The sequence below is a fragment of the Lasioglossum baleicum genome, chromosome 3 (assembly GCF_051020765.1).
Source record: "Lasioglossum baleicum chromosome 3, iyLasBale1, whole genome shotgun sequence".
In the NCBI taxonomy this organism is placed as follows: Eukaryota; Metazoa; Arthropoda; class Insecta; order Hymenoptera; family Halictidae; genus Lasioglossum; species Lasioglossum baleicum.
In genome coordinates, this window is record NC_134931.1 from 21,266,240 (window position 1) to 21,281,806 (window position 15,567).

General features: G+C 34.7%; 3 protein-coding genes across 13 annotated transcripts; 1 reads left to right on the forward strand and 2 right to left on the reverse strand.

Moving 5' to 3' along the window:
• Positions 1–433: 433 nt before the first annotated feature.
• On the reverse strand, positions 434–3,536 carry Tango11 (transport and golgi organization 11). 3 transcript variants are annotated; one of them, XM_076421225.1, is made up of 5 exons: positions 3,438–3,536; positions 2,692–2,919; positions 2,061–2,155; positions 1,630–1,781; positions 434–1,553 (listed from the first exon to the last, which is right to left on the reverse strand). In XM_076421225.1, exons 2-5 carry the CDS (start codon positions 2,912–2,914, stop codon positions 1,343–1,345), a joined length of 681 nt encoding a protein of 226 aa, XP_076277340.1. In that variant the 5' UTR covers positions 2,915–2,919; positions 3,438–3,536; the 3' UTR covers positions 434–1,342. The 3 variants fall into 3 exon arrangements, with proteins under 3 accessions (XP_076277340.1, XP_076277341.1, XP_076277342.1); XM_076421226.1 differs by having other exon boundaries at positions 3,305–3,438; XM_076421227.1 differs by lacking the exon at positions 3,438–3,536 and adding an exon at positions 3,214–3,348.
• Dnapol-alpha180 (DNA polymerase alpha catalytic subunit) lies at positions 2,852–15,424 on the forward strand. Of its 7 annotated transcripts, none has more exons than XM_076421190.1 (22): positions 2,852–3,866; positions 3,956–4,156; positions 4,244–4,556; positions 4,629–4,929; positions 5,006–5,419; positions 5,634–5,999; positions 6,092–6,299; positions 6,385–6,653; positions 7,539–7,655; positions 8,494–8,677; positions 8,755–8,892; positions 8,955–9,130; positions 9,215–9,455; positions 9,546–9,685; positions 9,787–9,992; positions 10,080–10,341; positions 10,432–10,606; positions 10,686–10,855; positions 10,951–11,199; positions 11,293–11,368; positions 11,465–11,669; positions 15,287–15,424. In XM_076421190.1, coding segments are annotated over exons 1-22 (4,428 nt in total). In that variant the 5' UTR covers positions 2,852–3,850; the 3' UTR covers positions 15,288–15,424. The 7 variants fall into 7 exon arrangements, with proteins under 7 accessions (XP_076277305.1, XP_076277306.1, XP_076277304.1 ...); XM_076421191.1 differs by lacking the exon at positions 15,287–15,424 and adding an exon at positions 11,753–11,950 and having other exon boundaries at positions 5,006–5,413; XM_076421189.1 differs by lacking the exon at positions 15,287–15,424 and adding an exon at positions 11,753–11,949.
• Positions 11,940–14,539, reverse strand: LOC143207570 (pseudouridine-5'-phosphatase). Of its 3 annotated transcripts, none has more exons than XM_076421222.1 (5): positions 14,349–14,539; positions 14,177–14,293; positions 13,395–13,613; positions 12,347–12,579; positions 11,940–12,258 (listed from the first exon to the last, which is right to left on the reverse strand). In XM_076421222.1, exons 2-5 carry the CDS (start codon positions 14,238–14,240, stop codon positions 12,079–12,081), a joined length of 696 nt encoding a protein of 231 aa, XP_076277337.1. In that variant the 5' UTR covers positions 14,241–14,293; positions 14,349–14,539; the 3' UTR covers positions 11,940–12,078. The 3 variants fall into 3 exon arrangements, with proteins under 3 accessions (XP_076277337.1, XP_076277339.1, XP_076277338.1); XM_076421224.1 differs by lacking the exon at positions 14,349–14,539 and adding an exon at positions 13,763–13,897 and having other exon boundaries at positions 14,177–14,308; XM_076421223.1 differs by lacking the exon at positions 14,349–14,539 and having other exon boundaries at positions 14,177–14,342.
• Positions 15,425–15,567: the final 143 nt, after the last annotated feature.

Genomic DNA, 15,567 nt, shown 5'->3' on the forward strand with positions numbered 1-15,567 from the left:
ATTGAACAGTCAGACTGTCAATCCTTACTTCAATCACGAAGGAATATTTCCAAATATCTGGAAATCCGTCAGTCCATTTCATCAGTCCGTCAGTATTAATCTTTCACGATCAATCCGAATGTCAATCTTCGACGTGACTGTCATTCCGATTGACTGGTCCGCTCTAGAATGCTGGAATGGAATAGTGGAAGGGGTATGTAGGGGAGTACGGGAGCTCGAAACGGCGCTCAATATGGCAACGCTGTATAGTATCAGAATTTATCAGTGGTGTTACTTTTACAGGTGATTGTGTGTAAGATGTGCTTATATGGCTTATATCAGCTTATATTATGAAAAGTTGATTCAAATGTGAGAAAATGCTACGGTAATTTTATGTATATAGTCTGCAAGTATAGGGGTTTATTAAACGGGAAAAAGTTTTAAACGAAACCAATTGAAAACTTTGCAATTATATTAGAACTACAATATAAATGCGTATAACAGGAAAATTATTGTACCTTCATTATTTATTTTTCTTAAGATTATTTGGATGTATTATAGAAATGTACAATCGTGGATATCATCGCGCGACAAAATATATATGTTAAACTTAGTATATAGTATTTTGAATGTTCACAATAGTCGATTTTAAGAATTTAGTCAATACATCGCTATCTCATTATGTTACATAGAAATTTTTAAATGTAAAGAAAGTGATCGAAATCAGAATAGATTTCAGGTTAATAGAATAATAGTAACTAGCATGCTCATACAGCATTATTTTTCTTATTCTTGGAAAAATTTACACTTCTCTATTATACCCGATACATATATATCATAATCTAATACTTTTGTATGTTCTCCGTTTATTATCACTAAACAATAACACTCACGTTAAATGAATCTTTAACATAATTACATGCCAGAAATTCACATGCTACTTATTTGAAAATGCAAGTCACATTTTACAAATATATTACTCAAATATTCGGATTCAATTATTTAAAAAAATTTGTATTGTATATATTCTTTATATGTACGTCTATTAAATCAAAAGAATCAACCGCTTGTATATTACAAGGTGCATGAAAGTAGTGAGCATTGTGCTTTGTAAATTAAATATTTAAAAATTTCATCGTTTCAACTTTCATGCAAATGGTTGCAATGCAACTTAAACGTGTGAATATATACAATACATTCGTTTCGAACGTCCTAGCAACTGTATATACCCAGGGTAAAGATTTTTTGGTTGTCAATTTTCTCTTGGAGCAAAACTATCTTGCAATGCATCATGTATACGTATGGATTAATAGCACCATTTACTATACAAGATGCAAACGTTCTTCATGTTCGTAACATGATTTCAGTTTCTAGTTAACCAAGAGAAAGCTTTAAGGATTAAGTATGTTAATGTTAATGCATATAAAATTTTATCTCTTTGCTGGCGTTGCACCATGTCCAGCTCAATAGCCATTACACGACGATTTAATTTGCCTACTTGTCGACGCAAATGTTGCACCTCTTCGCTGGGTGGAATAGATACATTGAGCGCACTATACGAAGGTGTTTGTTCTCTGAAATCAAGTCGTAGACATTTGTATGCGAGCAAGTCATTATTATAAGTGTATAGATAATTATAAATATGTGTACCTAACATGCCTAACTATTTCTGTTTCTGTAGAATATGGTACACGAGGTTTAGGGGATACAGTATTTTTAACCTCTGGTACATACGGAGTTTGTTCTTCCTCATCAACTGCTGGGAAGTAGTGATTATCCAAAGTTAAAATTCTTGGAGGAGTCTACCGATAACAGAAGAAAGACATTGGATTCATTTAATTGAAAGAAATAAATAGAGGTGTGCGAGAACCCGTCCCCCCAATCCCGAATAAAATTCTTGTCCTGTCTCCTGACCCAACATTTTTGGGTTCTCGCACACCTCTAGAAATAAATACCACATAATGTATAAGAAAATATGTATTAGTAATGCTGTAAGACTGTGTAAGTATTCAAAATAATTCATGTAAAGGTTACGGGTTAGTATACATTATACAAATATGTATAGTGAACATTATTTTTACCTGTACTCTAACGATGTTTTGTTCATGAGGTAGTATAGCATTTTCCAATGAAATTTCTCTTGGCAGTGCCTTTGTACCAATGTGGTGGTCTTGTCCTGTATAATTTCGAGCATGTTAAACATTTATTTGATTAAATATACAGCGAAACCCAGTTTATCCGGCTCAAACGGGACTCTGTATGTATTTTCTTTATTGCAGATTTTATGTATGTATACTTGTACAACAATATTGCTAGTATGAAGCAAAACAGCTATTGTATACATGTACTATAAGTTTAATTTTAGTAAGCCTTTGATGGATCAAGTGTTAGACAACAATAACATTATATCTGTGCATGTCACAGTACTGCATGTCACAATTCCAAAAAAATTGAGTTTATGCATTAATTCAACTGTAGAGTATAGGATTTACGTATTTACTAGAAAAAAATCATGAAAACAAATTTGAAAGGCTCAAAAAAGTAATTCAATTTAAGGGATGGCCTACGTTCAGAATTAGCGATCAGAACTTTAAATGGCGATATCTCGAAAATAAAAATATGTGATGTGCGGCATTCTTCCTTACAACCGCAGATATATCATCTTTATATTTTATAGCAATTCAAAGTTAATAATGAATCATATATATTTACCAACAACCAAAATTCTCTCCGGAACATGCATCTCATATTTTTCCGTGGATACTTGATTCCAAGTAGAGCCATTCGTGGCAACTACGTCTTCGTCCGTGTAGTCACCGCTCACACGAATGGTTTTTGGTACACGCATCCTTTTGTTCAAGTCCAAAGTAAAATTGGATTCGTAAAAGTTATCAGCTTCTCCGTTAAATACAGTAGGGCTATGTGTTTTTGACATTGTAACTAGAAGATTTAAAAAAAAAAAACAAAATTTACAATCGCTGCTTTCACAACTATATAAATGTACGTTCACCGAATGTGTATTATCAATTCATGAGAACCGAAAACGTTACTTAAAAATACGCGAATATGCAAATACTTGAACGGAAGAAAGAAATCGCACACTTTTGTACGAATCATGAATTTCAAATATTGGGAATGTACCGTAGTCGTCATTCGTTACAATTTTATAAAGAAAAGTAAATGCATCTTCATTAAAACGACAATGACCGATAAAACAAACAATGTGAGACGTACAATGAGTATGTGCTTAATTTTATGGTACGGTAAATACCGTAATACATAGAGTATTTAGTGTCGAATACAATGACGACATGAAAGTATTTACACTCAGCCTAATTCTTGCGTAACGAAATCAAAGCGTAGCGTTGTGTTACACGGATCACGCTTATGTAGAGCATTTGTAACATTACACCGACACGCACATTAGGCACACATTTTTTTACAATTCAAAGAATTACCTTTGTACAGCTTGCCTGAGTCTGTCGATGATCGTTGAACACAAACTTGTCGAATGAAGTTGGCAACATAATAAAGGCGAGAATGGGCGAATGATCGATCTATAATATATTTTGTACATCTCGAAAATAATCGATAGGAAATGTATCGATTTGAATAAAACTCCCGCCAAAAGTATTGTTATTCGTATACGTATACATAAATATACGTACCATGTTGACACACTATTCTGCACTATTCTTCATCGCCATCATGGATTACCATTGATTACCATTGAAGTCTTGCTTGAGCAGTCTTGAGTTTTATGAATACATATTTCGTTGTAACTTTTAATTTGTTGTGTTTTTTCGAACCATCATTTACAATAATTTATGATACAGTGATCTGCGGTAACGATTTATCCTAAATAACAAATATGAGTGACACGCAATGTGAGTGTTTATAGAAATTACTCACATTGGAATATATTTTGAATACGAATTTTTAATGCATTTAATTATGTTTTATTTTTATAATTTAGCACCTTCAGCGAGTAGATCGAAACGTCAGAAGGTTGATAAAACTGGAAGATTGTCAGCATTGGAAAGATTGAAACAGTTAAAGGGTAGTAAAAATAAATACGAAGTTGATCGATTAGAAAATGTGTACGAAGAAGTTGATGAAAAAGAATACAGTCGAACTGTAATAGATAGACAGAACGATGATTGGATCGTCGATGATGGTAGCGTAACTTTAATTATTATGTTCTGTTAGTACTAAACATTTCAATAGTCTAGAAATAAGCCGAGTAATTTGTTTTACTCCATAGGGGAAAGTGGTTACGTGGAAGATGGCAGAGAAATTTTCGATGATGATTTGGACGACGAAAGTATTCAGGAAGCAAGAAAACAAAAGATTTCTGGTCCGAGGAAGAACAAGAAAGAAGATGTTAAAAAGAAATCATCCATTCAAAATATGTTAATGAATATGCCAACAACTAAGAGAAAAGCAGATGTTGCGCACAAGGACGACAACATTTTAGGAGATTTAATGTCTGAATTGAAAAAAGATGATACTCCGAAAAAGCGAGAAACAAGAACAGTTAGAAATAAATTTTGTACTACTCCTCAAGTGGTGAATAAGTAATTAACACTTTTTCTTCGATATTTTACGATTATTCCCAGATGGAATTACTAATGTTGAAACAATTTCAGAACTACCGCCATAGAGAAAAGACAAGAATCCACTCCTGTACATGAAAAAACGTGGTCTGATGACGATGAAGATTTGGTAATGTTTGAAGCAGCCAGGACAACACGTACAAATAAACAAATTCAATCAACTTGTCAATTAGGAAGTAGTAATAGCCAACACATTATCGATGATGAGAAAAGCGACGAATCACAACCAATTTCTAGAATATCCGATTCAGAGTTGAAAGATAGCGTTCCTGAAAAAATTAGTAGTCAAATAATTGAAGAGGACAGCGAAGATCTCAGTCAATTCGTCGGAGATGTAACTTGATTATATTATTCAATATTTGACACCTCGAAACAAATGACAGAGATTCTATAGGTGATTTTTATTGCAGTTTTGCAATTCAGATTTTGAGACTGAACCTGCGAAGCAAATTGAGAAACCAGTTCCATCTACCAGCGTGGAAATCTGTAAATCGGTTCCTCGGAAAGCAACAGATGTTAACAAGCAAGAAATGTTTGACTCTGAAGATTTTAGCGAAGTGTGGGACACTGAGTTTTCACTCCAAACACAAAACGTTCAAGTATCAATAGATACCACAAAATTGCCTTTACCACTTACAACCAACGCAAACAAAGAAGAAGTATTTAGATTTTACTGGTGGGATGCGTACGAAGATCCATACAAACTACCCGGAATTGTGTACATGTTTGGAAAGGTCTTTGTGCCATCTATAAAGGAATATTGTTCTTGCTGTGTAACAGCAAAAAATATTCCTAGAAGAATTTATCTTCTTCCTAGAGTATATGTACGTTGAAATATTTATCAATAGACTGCGCGCGGATTTGATGCACTTGTAACAGAGAATGAGTGGATAAAATTTAAAAGAGTATTCTCTGCTTCTTGTCGATTGTATATAATCGATACAGAAAATTTTACATAAAAATCCGCAGTCTATCAAGCTTGTTCTTTCCTTATTAGATTGTACTTATATGTTATTAGAATGAGATTATAAATTTTAGATAAAATCGGCAGGGGATAATAATGAAGAACCAAAATTGAATACAATGGAAGATGTGTATAAAGAATTTAATCAGTTCGCAAATAAGTCGGGAATAAAAGAGTTTCGTTGTAGCACGGTTACAAAACATTATGCTTTCGAGCAGGAAGGTACTCCGTTAGTGTCCGACTACTTGGAGGTGAGATATTCGGCACATTATCCAGTTATGCCCTCAGATTATTCTGGACCGTCGATAGAACGCGTATTCGGGACAACAGTAAATGCTTTGGAAATGCTTGTAATAGAAAGAAATATTAAAGGTCCATGTTGGCTGGACATAAAATGTCCATTGCCAACTGGCATGCAGACTAGTTGGTGTAAAATAAAGGTATAATAATTTAATGTATTGAGATATATGTACTCTCTATGCATATCTAAGGAAAGTTTTAACGCTCAACAAGTTATTTAACGTTGAAACAGGTAAATTGCATGAAGATGGAAAACCTATCAGTTTGTTCCGAGAGTCAAGCTCTACCACCACCATTAGGAATAACAACTTTAAACGTGCGGACATCGTTGAACTCTAAAACGCAACAGAATGAAGTGGTCATGGTTGCAGTATTGATACATCATAAATTTCATGTCGATAAAGAACCTCCTAAACCACCGTTTCAGCAACACTTTTGCTGTACGTTAATGTAACATACTCTGAATTTTAATGTTGCCTTCGATGTTCAATATTCTAACGTGTTTATTCGTGTATTCTATCGTAGTAATCACGCATCCGCGTGATACACCTTGGCCGAGGCAAGCGCGGGAAATGCTCTCCAACATTTCATACAGCAAAGTAATGAAATTTGATACCGAAGTGGAGTTGCTCGAAGAATTGCTAAAGATAGTGAACACAGCAGATTCGGATTTGTTAATTGGATACGATTGCGGCTTTCAATTTGACATACTGATGCACAGAATATTTACTTTGAAAGTTCCAAATTGGAGTAAACTTGGAAGACTAAGGCGCACGTTGCCTCCCATAATTAAGGTATATTCACGGAACTCTGTTTATGCAAGGTGTATCCCCTCTTAAAACTTTGTAAATTTTTAGTACTCAAGGTCACGCGAAGGGCATACAGTAATTCTTCAATCGAAGTCCCAACACCCGTGCTTTGAACGGACTTGAGTAGCGTAGAGAGGCTATTTTTTTCGACCGCGCCGAGACTTGAATCGACGAGCCGAACATAGAGAAGGACAGAATGAAATAGAGGATCGCGTGGCCGAAGCGTGTTGCCTTCGCCGGCACAGTTTAAAGGCCCGTGCGTCATCACCAAAAAGTTCTATCTTCTTTATTTTCCATTACTTTTTTTAATGGAACTTTCACCAACATATTCGTGAGATTTTTCTAATGCAAAATGATACCAAACACGATTGATAATTTCAACTGTATTTAGTGGTTTAATCGACGATGAAAGTTTCGAACGCAACGAAGAAGAGCGTATGGGAAAGAAACAGACGCGGACGGTCGACTTCGCCGTCCTTCCTTACTCCCGAAACTTTCACCGTCGATTAAACCACTAAATACAGTTGAAATTATCAATCGTGTTTGGTGTCATTTTAATAAGAGAAATGCCAGGAATAAGCTGGTAAAAGTCCCATGAAACAATAATGAAAATTAAGAAGTTTGAGAATTCGATTGACTCGAGTCAATCATTGGCGCGGCGCGGCGCGGCGCAGCGTCGTCCGGCAGTGGAGTGAGTAGGCACTGGACTTGGATTAGATAGGCGACCCAGGACTTGGATTGAAGAATTACTGTGTACCATTGTAGGTGATTAGTTTCGCCTTGACTTCCAGCTATCCAGAGATGTCCCTGTATGTAGCCAATACGATCTTATTGTTAGTAAAGATTTAATTAAAGTAAATTTGATTTCAGGGAAAGATCAGTATAAATCAGGTAGTGGCTGGTCGCCCTATGTGCGATATACAAGTTTCAGCTAAGGAATTGAACCTGAAAGTTAGGAGTTACGACCTGCAATCTCTCTGCGCAGCGGTAAATGTTTAATAAATATTTGTCTAATACAGTAATTTTTCGATCGGAGTCTCCACACCCGGGAGTTGGACGGACTTGGGTAGAGTACGGAGGCTATATTTTTATGACTGCGTCTACCTCGCCGAGACTTCAAACGACGAGCCGAACATAGAGAAGGACAGAATGAAATAGGATCGCGTGTCGCCGTCGCCGGCACAGTTTAAAGGCCCGTGCGTCATCACAATGAAACACCAAGACCTCAGCTTTCTTATTTTCTATGATATCATTATGGAACTTTCACCAACATATTCGTGACATTTCTCTGATTAAAATGATACCAAACACGATATAATTTGGCCAATATTTAGTGGTTTAATCGACGATGAAAATTTCGAACGCCACGAAGAAGAGCGTATTGGAAAGAAAGAGACGCGAACAGTAGCCGCCGCCGGTTCGCATCTCTTTCTTTCCACTACGCTCTTCTTCGTTGCGTTCGAAACTTTTACCGTCGATTAAACCACTAAATAACGTTGAAATTATATCGTGTTTGGTATCATTTTAATCAGAGAAACGCCAGGAATAAGCTAGTAAAAGTCCCATAAACCGATCATTAAAATTAAGAAGTTTGAGAACTCGATTCACCCGAGTCAATGTGTGGTGTTCACACCGATATACCCGAGCCGAGATCAATCATCGCCGCTCTACGGCGCGGAGCAGCGTTGACCGGCAGTGGAGTGAGTAGGCACTGGACTCCGATCGGAGACACCCCCCAAGACTCCGATCGAAGAATTACTGTATATTTTTTGTAGACAAAAATAGAAAACTAGAAGAAAACTAAGTCCAGGATTTGTTACCGCAGGTATTAAAGAAAAAGGGAAATGAATGCAAGGAAGTAAAGCCTGGCGAATGTGCAGCATTTTATGCTACAACAAATAAAATAGATAATCTAATTAAAATAACACTCACAGAGGCATTGTATATTCTCTCTATTGTACTTGAACTTAATGTTCTTCCGCTTGCATTACAAATCACGTGTATTGCCGGTAAGTATGCAAATAATGAAATATGAAAGATGTATTCGTTCTTTTCGTAACGCGTGTACATATACTTTTCTCTACAGGAAATATTATATCAAGAACGTTAACGGCAGGGCGCGCAGAAAGAAACGAATATTTATTACTACACGCTTTTCACGTGAAAAATTATGTAACACCGGATAAACATGTTACAAAGAAAGGAAAATACGCTGGGAACAATGGTATTGAACTTTTTAATAGATTAAATTTTGTTTAAATGTGACTAATATTGGATTATGTTTAGAAAATACCGGGAGAAAAAAGGCAGCTTATGCTGGAGGTTTAGTTCTGGAACCGAAAAAAGGATTTTACGATAAATTAATTTTATTGATGGATTTCAATTCTTTGTATCCTAGTATAATTCAAGAGTACAATTTATGTTTTACTACTGTGCCTGGCGCTGCGTATGCCGATAGCGGGGTAAATATATTTAGGTGTATTATTCATCATTTATTGTTAGCGAATGTTCAGAGTCTTTCTCTATAGAAATAAATACACTTGTAGGATTTAGCTATACCCGAATCGAATCTAGAGCCCGGAGTAATTCCAACAGAAATTCGGAAATTGGTCGAGAGTAGAATAGAAGTGAAAAAATTAATGAAAGCGCCGAATATTTCACCTGAATTGAAAATGCAATATAACATTAGGCAGTTGGCTTTGAAACTGACCGCTAATTCCATGTACGGTTGTCTAGGTGCGACTCATTGTAGATTTTATGCTAAAGGACTTGCTGCTCTAGTAACAGGTGAAAAATGCGAATTAAATTTGCTCGATCATATTATTATGTCTATACTCTATACTATGTATATAGAAAATGTGTGAAAAATCCTTGCAGCTAAAGGCCGAGAAATTTTACAACTCACGAAGAATCTTGTAGAAAAATTGAATTACGATGTGATATACGGAGACACCGACTCTATAATGATAAATACTAATTCGGTAGAGTACGAAGAGGTTTTTTCTGTTGGCAAGAAGGTAAATAGTAAATATTTAATGTTTTGCATATACAATAGGTGTACAAAATAGTGTACATCTTTACCAATGTAGTTAGATTTGAAAACGAAATGTTTTTCCAGATCAAACAAGAGGTGAACAAATTGTACAAACGAGTGGAATTAGATATCGACGGCGTGTTTCGTTATTTGCTACTTCTGCAGAAGAAGAAGTATGCCGCAGTTACAATGACAAAACTACCCAACGGGCAGATCGAATTAACTCAAGAACATAAGGGTTTGGACATTGTGAGAAGAGATTGGTGTCAGCTAGCCTGCGATGCTGGAAAGTCAGTAAAGAAAAAGTGGATAATGTATTGAAAAAATATTTTCTATCTTGCACTTACCGAAAACTAAATCTCTCTAATATTTGACAGAAAAATCTTAGATCAGTTACTTTCCGATCAATCAAATGAGAACCGGCTAGAACAGATTTTCCTTATGTTGCAAAACGTAGCGAAAAATGTTCGAGAAAATCAAGCTTCTCTATCGTCGTTAGTCATTACGAAACAGTTGTCGAAAAACCCAAACGATTATCCTGATAAGAAGCAAGCTCACGTGCAAGTTGCTTTAAGATTAAATAAGGAAGGTGGTAGAATGTGGAAAGCTGGGGATACTGTTCCGTACATCATATGTGATGTATTCATCGTATTCATTTTAATAATATCCTTAACGGTGTTCACGAGGACGTTTTGTACATTGTACATTGGTAATCTTTTTTATACATAGGATGGAACGGAGAACTCTGCAACTGAGAGAGCATATCACATCGACGAGTATAAAAAGAGTAATTCTCTAAAAATCGATGTTAATTATTATTTACTGAGTCAAGTGTTTCCAATCGCGTTGAGAATCTGTGAACCAATCGAAGGAATCGATGATGTGCTGTTAGCTCAGAATCTCGGTAAAATTTCAATTTCAATATGCAAAATCAATCAATGGTCAGACAAGTATTCTAGAAAAGAATATGTATATTTTCATAGGTTTGGAGAACGTATATAAATCTAAAAGAGTAATACACGAGGAAGAGAGCAACGACATACCACTGTTAGTAAATGACGATAGATTTAGATTCTGTCTGCCATTGAAATTTAAGTGCATAGATGAAAAATGCCAATCCGAAATCATGATAAAAGACATTATAAACGCAACGGTAAGGTGAAACGAAATTCTTTATTGTCTTTTTTTTGTATTGTATTTTTATACTTTTGAATAATTTATCGAGAGAAAGAGCCTATTATTTTATAGGCCAACGGTAATCGATTATCACTTGCATCGTGTTCAAATCCAGACTGCACAGTACAACCATGGACGTATGCAAACGCTATACAAAATGCATTGACACTAGCTGTACGAGAAGCAATTACAGAATATTATAATGGTTTGTTAGAATGCGAGAATCCGTTATGCGGTGAACGCACGCAAGCGCTTCCATTAGTGTTTCGCAAAAAATATCCAACATGCAGGAAATGCGGAGACGCTGAGTTACATAGAGTGGTGAGCTTGACATTATACATATACTGATACTCTGTCTCCGTTTTCGTTTTGCCAAGTATAAGTAAAAACTACAATGCTGTTTTAAATTTATAGTTTTCAGAAACGAAACTTTACAATCAGATGTGTTTTTATCTTCATCTATTCGATGCGAGTCAATCAAAGTACAAAAGTACGTGTTGAAAAATTTTCCGAATAAATACTAACAATAATTAAGAAAAATACAAGAAAAAGATTGTAGAATTAAGTGCTATTTGTGTGCTTTCAGACTTGTTAGCACAATATCCACAAGGTATGAGAGCAGCATACGATAGTTTAAAAGAAGCAGTGGAAAAGATATTGAAACGAAATGCATTTTCCGTTGTATGCTTGGACACGATATTTTCAAGTATGAATTTGCAACACTCCTACTCTGCAACAGGCCTACACACGGATATTTTGGACATATCTGACGGATCCGACGATGAGTTTTGGTAAGTTTAAGTTTATTTTCGGTATGCATATTATATAAATTTATACTATTAGAATAATTTTTTATTCTTTTTTTTTTTTATAGATTTGTGAATTTTTATGTTACCATTTTTTTATGCTTACTATTTTATTATATATAAAATAAAATATTTAAATATGAAAACTATTATACATTATTATGGAAACTACTTTATTCAAATGTTTCGTACGCAGATATGAGGGAACATTTGAAAATCATTTATTCTTGTATATTTGTATGAAAAATAAATAAGTTATTATGGTATATATGTAGATCATTTATTATATTCTTAACAAATTGATAAATTTAACCACATTCTATCTCTTTCAGTATATACAGTGTAGTATACCGTATTATATGTACACTGAAGTTATACAAACAATATAACAATATTATGTTTTAAACGGTGGTAAACCGAACATTTCCGGTTTGAAGTCTTCAAGACTGTTTATTATCAGTGTTGGATTTTCAATGTATTGTTTCGGTAACATTGCATCAGGAACCATAACCACTTGCATGCCAGCACTAAGAGCTGCTTTTACTCCGTTTGGAGCATCTTCGAATACAAGGCACTAAACATGTAACACAGAGATTGAGATTAGTTGTAAAATCATTTTAAGGAAGGTTGTACATAGTACATAAATTTTGTGTATAACAAACCTTTGAAGGATCAGGACTGTCGGAAAAACGTTTAGCAGCCACCAGGAAAATGTCTGGTGCTGGTTTACCATTTGTAACTTCAGGATCGGAGCTCCCAAGCACCTTATGCTCGAATAGATCAAACACTTTTGTCCATTTTTGGGTTTTCAAATCATAACTCTCTTTACCCGAACTTGTAGCTAATGCAGTTGGAATATTATTTTCTTTCAAATGTCTCAATAGTCGTTCCGCACCTATTTATCAATCATAGAGAACATTAAATTCAGCGACAAACACCTCTGGTAAGAGGTGTGCGAAAACCCTATTGTTCAATTGGCAATCTTCGGGGTGCCCAATAACAATAATTGGACTCCGGATTGATTTTATCCATTTATAACAAAAATGAGCAAATGTAATTTAAAACAGTGAAAATATTAAAAGACTTTAAGAAGAGTATTAATATATTTAATTTTCACCACATTAAAATTATTAGCAAAGAATATAAATTTATATTTAGCTCCTGTATCTTGCAATTGATGCACAAACTTTTTATTTTGCATAAACATCTGGAGTCTAACAATAATATACAGAGTAGTGGGGCAAAAACTTTGTTCACTTTGAATATTACTTGTATTACCATTACTTGTAATAATACGAAAAAATGATACATATATATATATATATAAAAGTTGCATGGTATAGAGTATAGAGGGGAAAATATTGTGATGTCAAGACTTTTTATGCGCGCGAAGGTGTTTCCAACATTTGAAGGTCACCTTGATCACTTTACACTTTACATGGAAAGACCTGGTTTTTGTTGTATCACGAATTGATAGAGTATTAAATTCTACGTGAAAATATGTAAAGTTAAAATAATATAACTTTAAAATAATGTTAAAAAAAATATATATATATAAATATATATAAATATATAAATATAATTTTTTTATATTATTACAAGTAACGGAAGTATTCAAGATGGACAAAGTTATTGGCCCACCTTGTGTACGATCCATTGTTAACCGAATCGTTTTTAAGCTATGCATGACTGTGTATTTGCATTTATTACCTGGCATTAGGTTCGCAGAAGGAAACAATTCTTGGTATATTTGGAGTATCTCAGTCTCAAATTCCTCTGTTGTTATCGGTAAAGATAACATTTCAACTACTGCTCTGATAGAATCGGTACTTTTGAAGCCCATAGTCTTCGCTTTATGCTCCCATGTAAATTCTTTGCCATAACGATTCGATATAAGATTGAAAGCTTTCAAGTACAGCAGTTCGGTATCTATTAAGTTTCGATAAAAGAAATATTCATGTTATTAATGCAGCGGGTAAACTACCTAATCTATTCACTTAAAAACAACGATTTGTAGACCATATGCAAAGCATAAAAACTTCCCCAAAAGATTAGAAGTGAAGCACATGCGAACTCACACATGATAAGTGTTTTTTACCCCCTTCATCGACTGTAGAATCCGCTCATACAGATGTGTAGGATATTTTAATATATTTTCTTGATCATATTTTTTTCATAATAATTGCCATTGTGATTTTATGCATTACTATACACTATACGTGCATGGATAAAACAAAATTACTATTTAAAATAAACATAAACTTATCTACAGGTTAACTAAGGGTGCAAACATTTTATAATGATGTTGTATTCGATGAAAGAAAAGAAAATGAACTTTACAAGTAACCCTGTCTGTAACTGTAACTGTTGAGCCAGGCTATTTCTTTAACGAAATCATTTTACAATTAGTTAAGAGTATGTTAAATTATATTTAGAGAACAACTTCATATAAATACATATATAATACAGAACAAATTACATAAATTGCCTACCAAGCAGCAGTCCATCCATATCAAAAATGCAATGTGTAACATCCTTTAATTGATTTTTCGACATTTTCAATGTTTTTTCCTAATTCCTTACGCAGTTGTCAGCAGTTATCATTCAATCTATTGATAAAAAATAATTTGATCTACCGCTGTAAAGTACAACTCGTATACTTACTTTGTGCAGTCAAACCAAATGAACGAAACACTCCGAAACAGTCAAACAGTCCAAAACATATATTGACTGATTAGTCAATCAGTCAAACTCAGTCAAACTCGAACTCTCGAACCAACTCGAACTTCGAACAGTTCGAACTCGAACCTGCTCGAACCACCGACATGTAGACCAATCACCAAATGTATTTTTTTGTCTCACGCTCGTAGGGCTCCAGAGCCCTGGTTTTTTACGCCCTCTACGCTGACGAACGATAAATGTTGGAACTAGATCCACGAAAGCGATCAAATACAAATGGCTAACGAGTTGTGACTGTGATGTTATGACTGTGTTATGACCAGAGTATAGGGCAAAAATTTTTATTTACATACAATTTTTGCTCAACTCTGGTCATCATAACATCACAGACAACTTTCGTTGTCTGCTTTCGTGGATCTAATTCCAACATTTATCGTTCGTCAGCGTAGAGGGCGTAAGAAAACCAATTCGACCAGTGATTGGTCTACTCTTACAAATACCTCGTCTGTGCTCGAACTGACTGGTTGATAAATTTTCCACACTAAATTGCTGCGCCAATTATGCAACATATGAAATTCTGACGTAATTTCCATTATTCGGCAGCACGTCAACTGCATGTATATATAACTAAAAATTCATATTTATAAAAAATAGCTACATGCGCAGCTTTATGGATAATGCGAAAAGTACGCTGCCAAATAATGCTAATATATACGCCTCATAAACGAAAAAATAGGACTTTTGAGGGTGATCGCGGCCTAGATTGATCTTTTATCTACAATCTACATATAGCGTTTTTGACTACTGAAAAACCCCATCTTTGTATTATTCCTGCTTCCCATAACCAATCCGTAGTCCAATTATGAGCAATTATGAGTAATAACTACAACTTTTCATTCAATTTTTTACATAATTGTTGGCAGAGAGGAAATTTCCTGTATGGTCATGTTGGGTCTACTGGGTACGAACATATTTGAAATCTCGCGCCACTGACTGTGACATCTATTTACGATCTACGCGCTTTAGTTGAATGAACTGGAAGAAACATTTTTAAATCCTTACAGGTATGCAAATTATGCCGAATATTACATAAAATTTTAATATTATTAAATGGTACAGGTTTTTATTAAAATCAATCGAATTTCAGTCAGAATTTTACTTCTATAGATTATTAATAACTAATACTTACATATAGCTTTTGGAC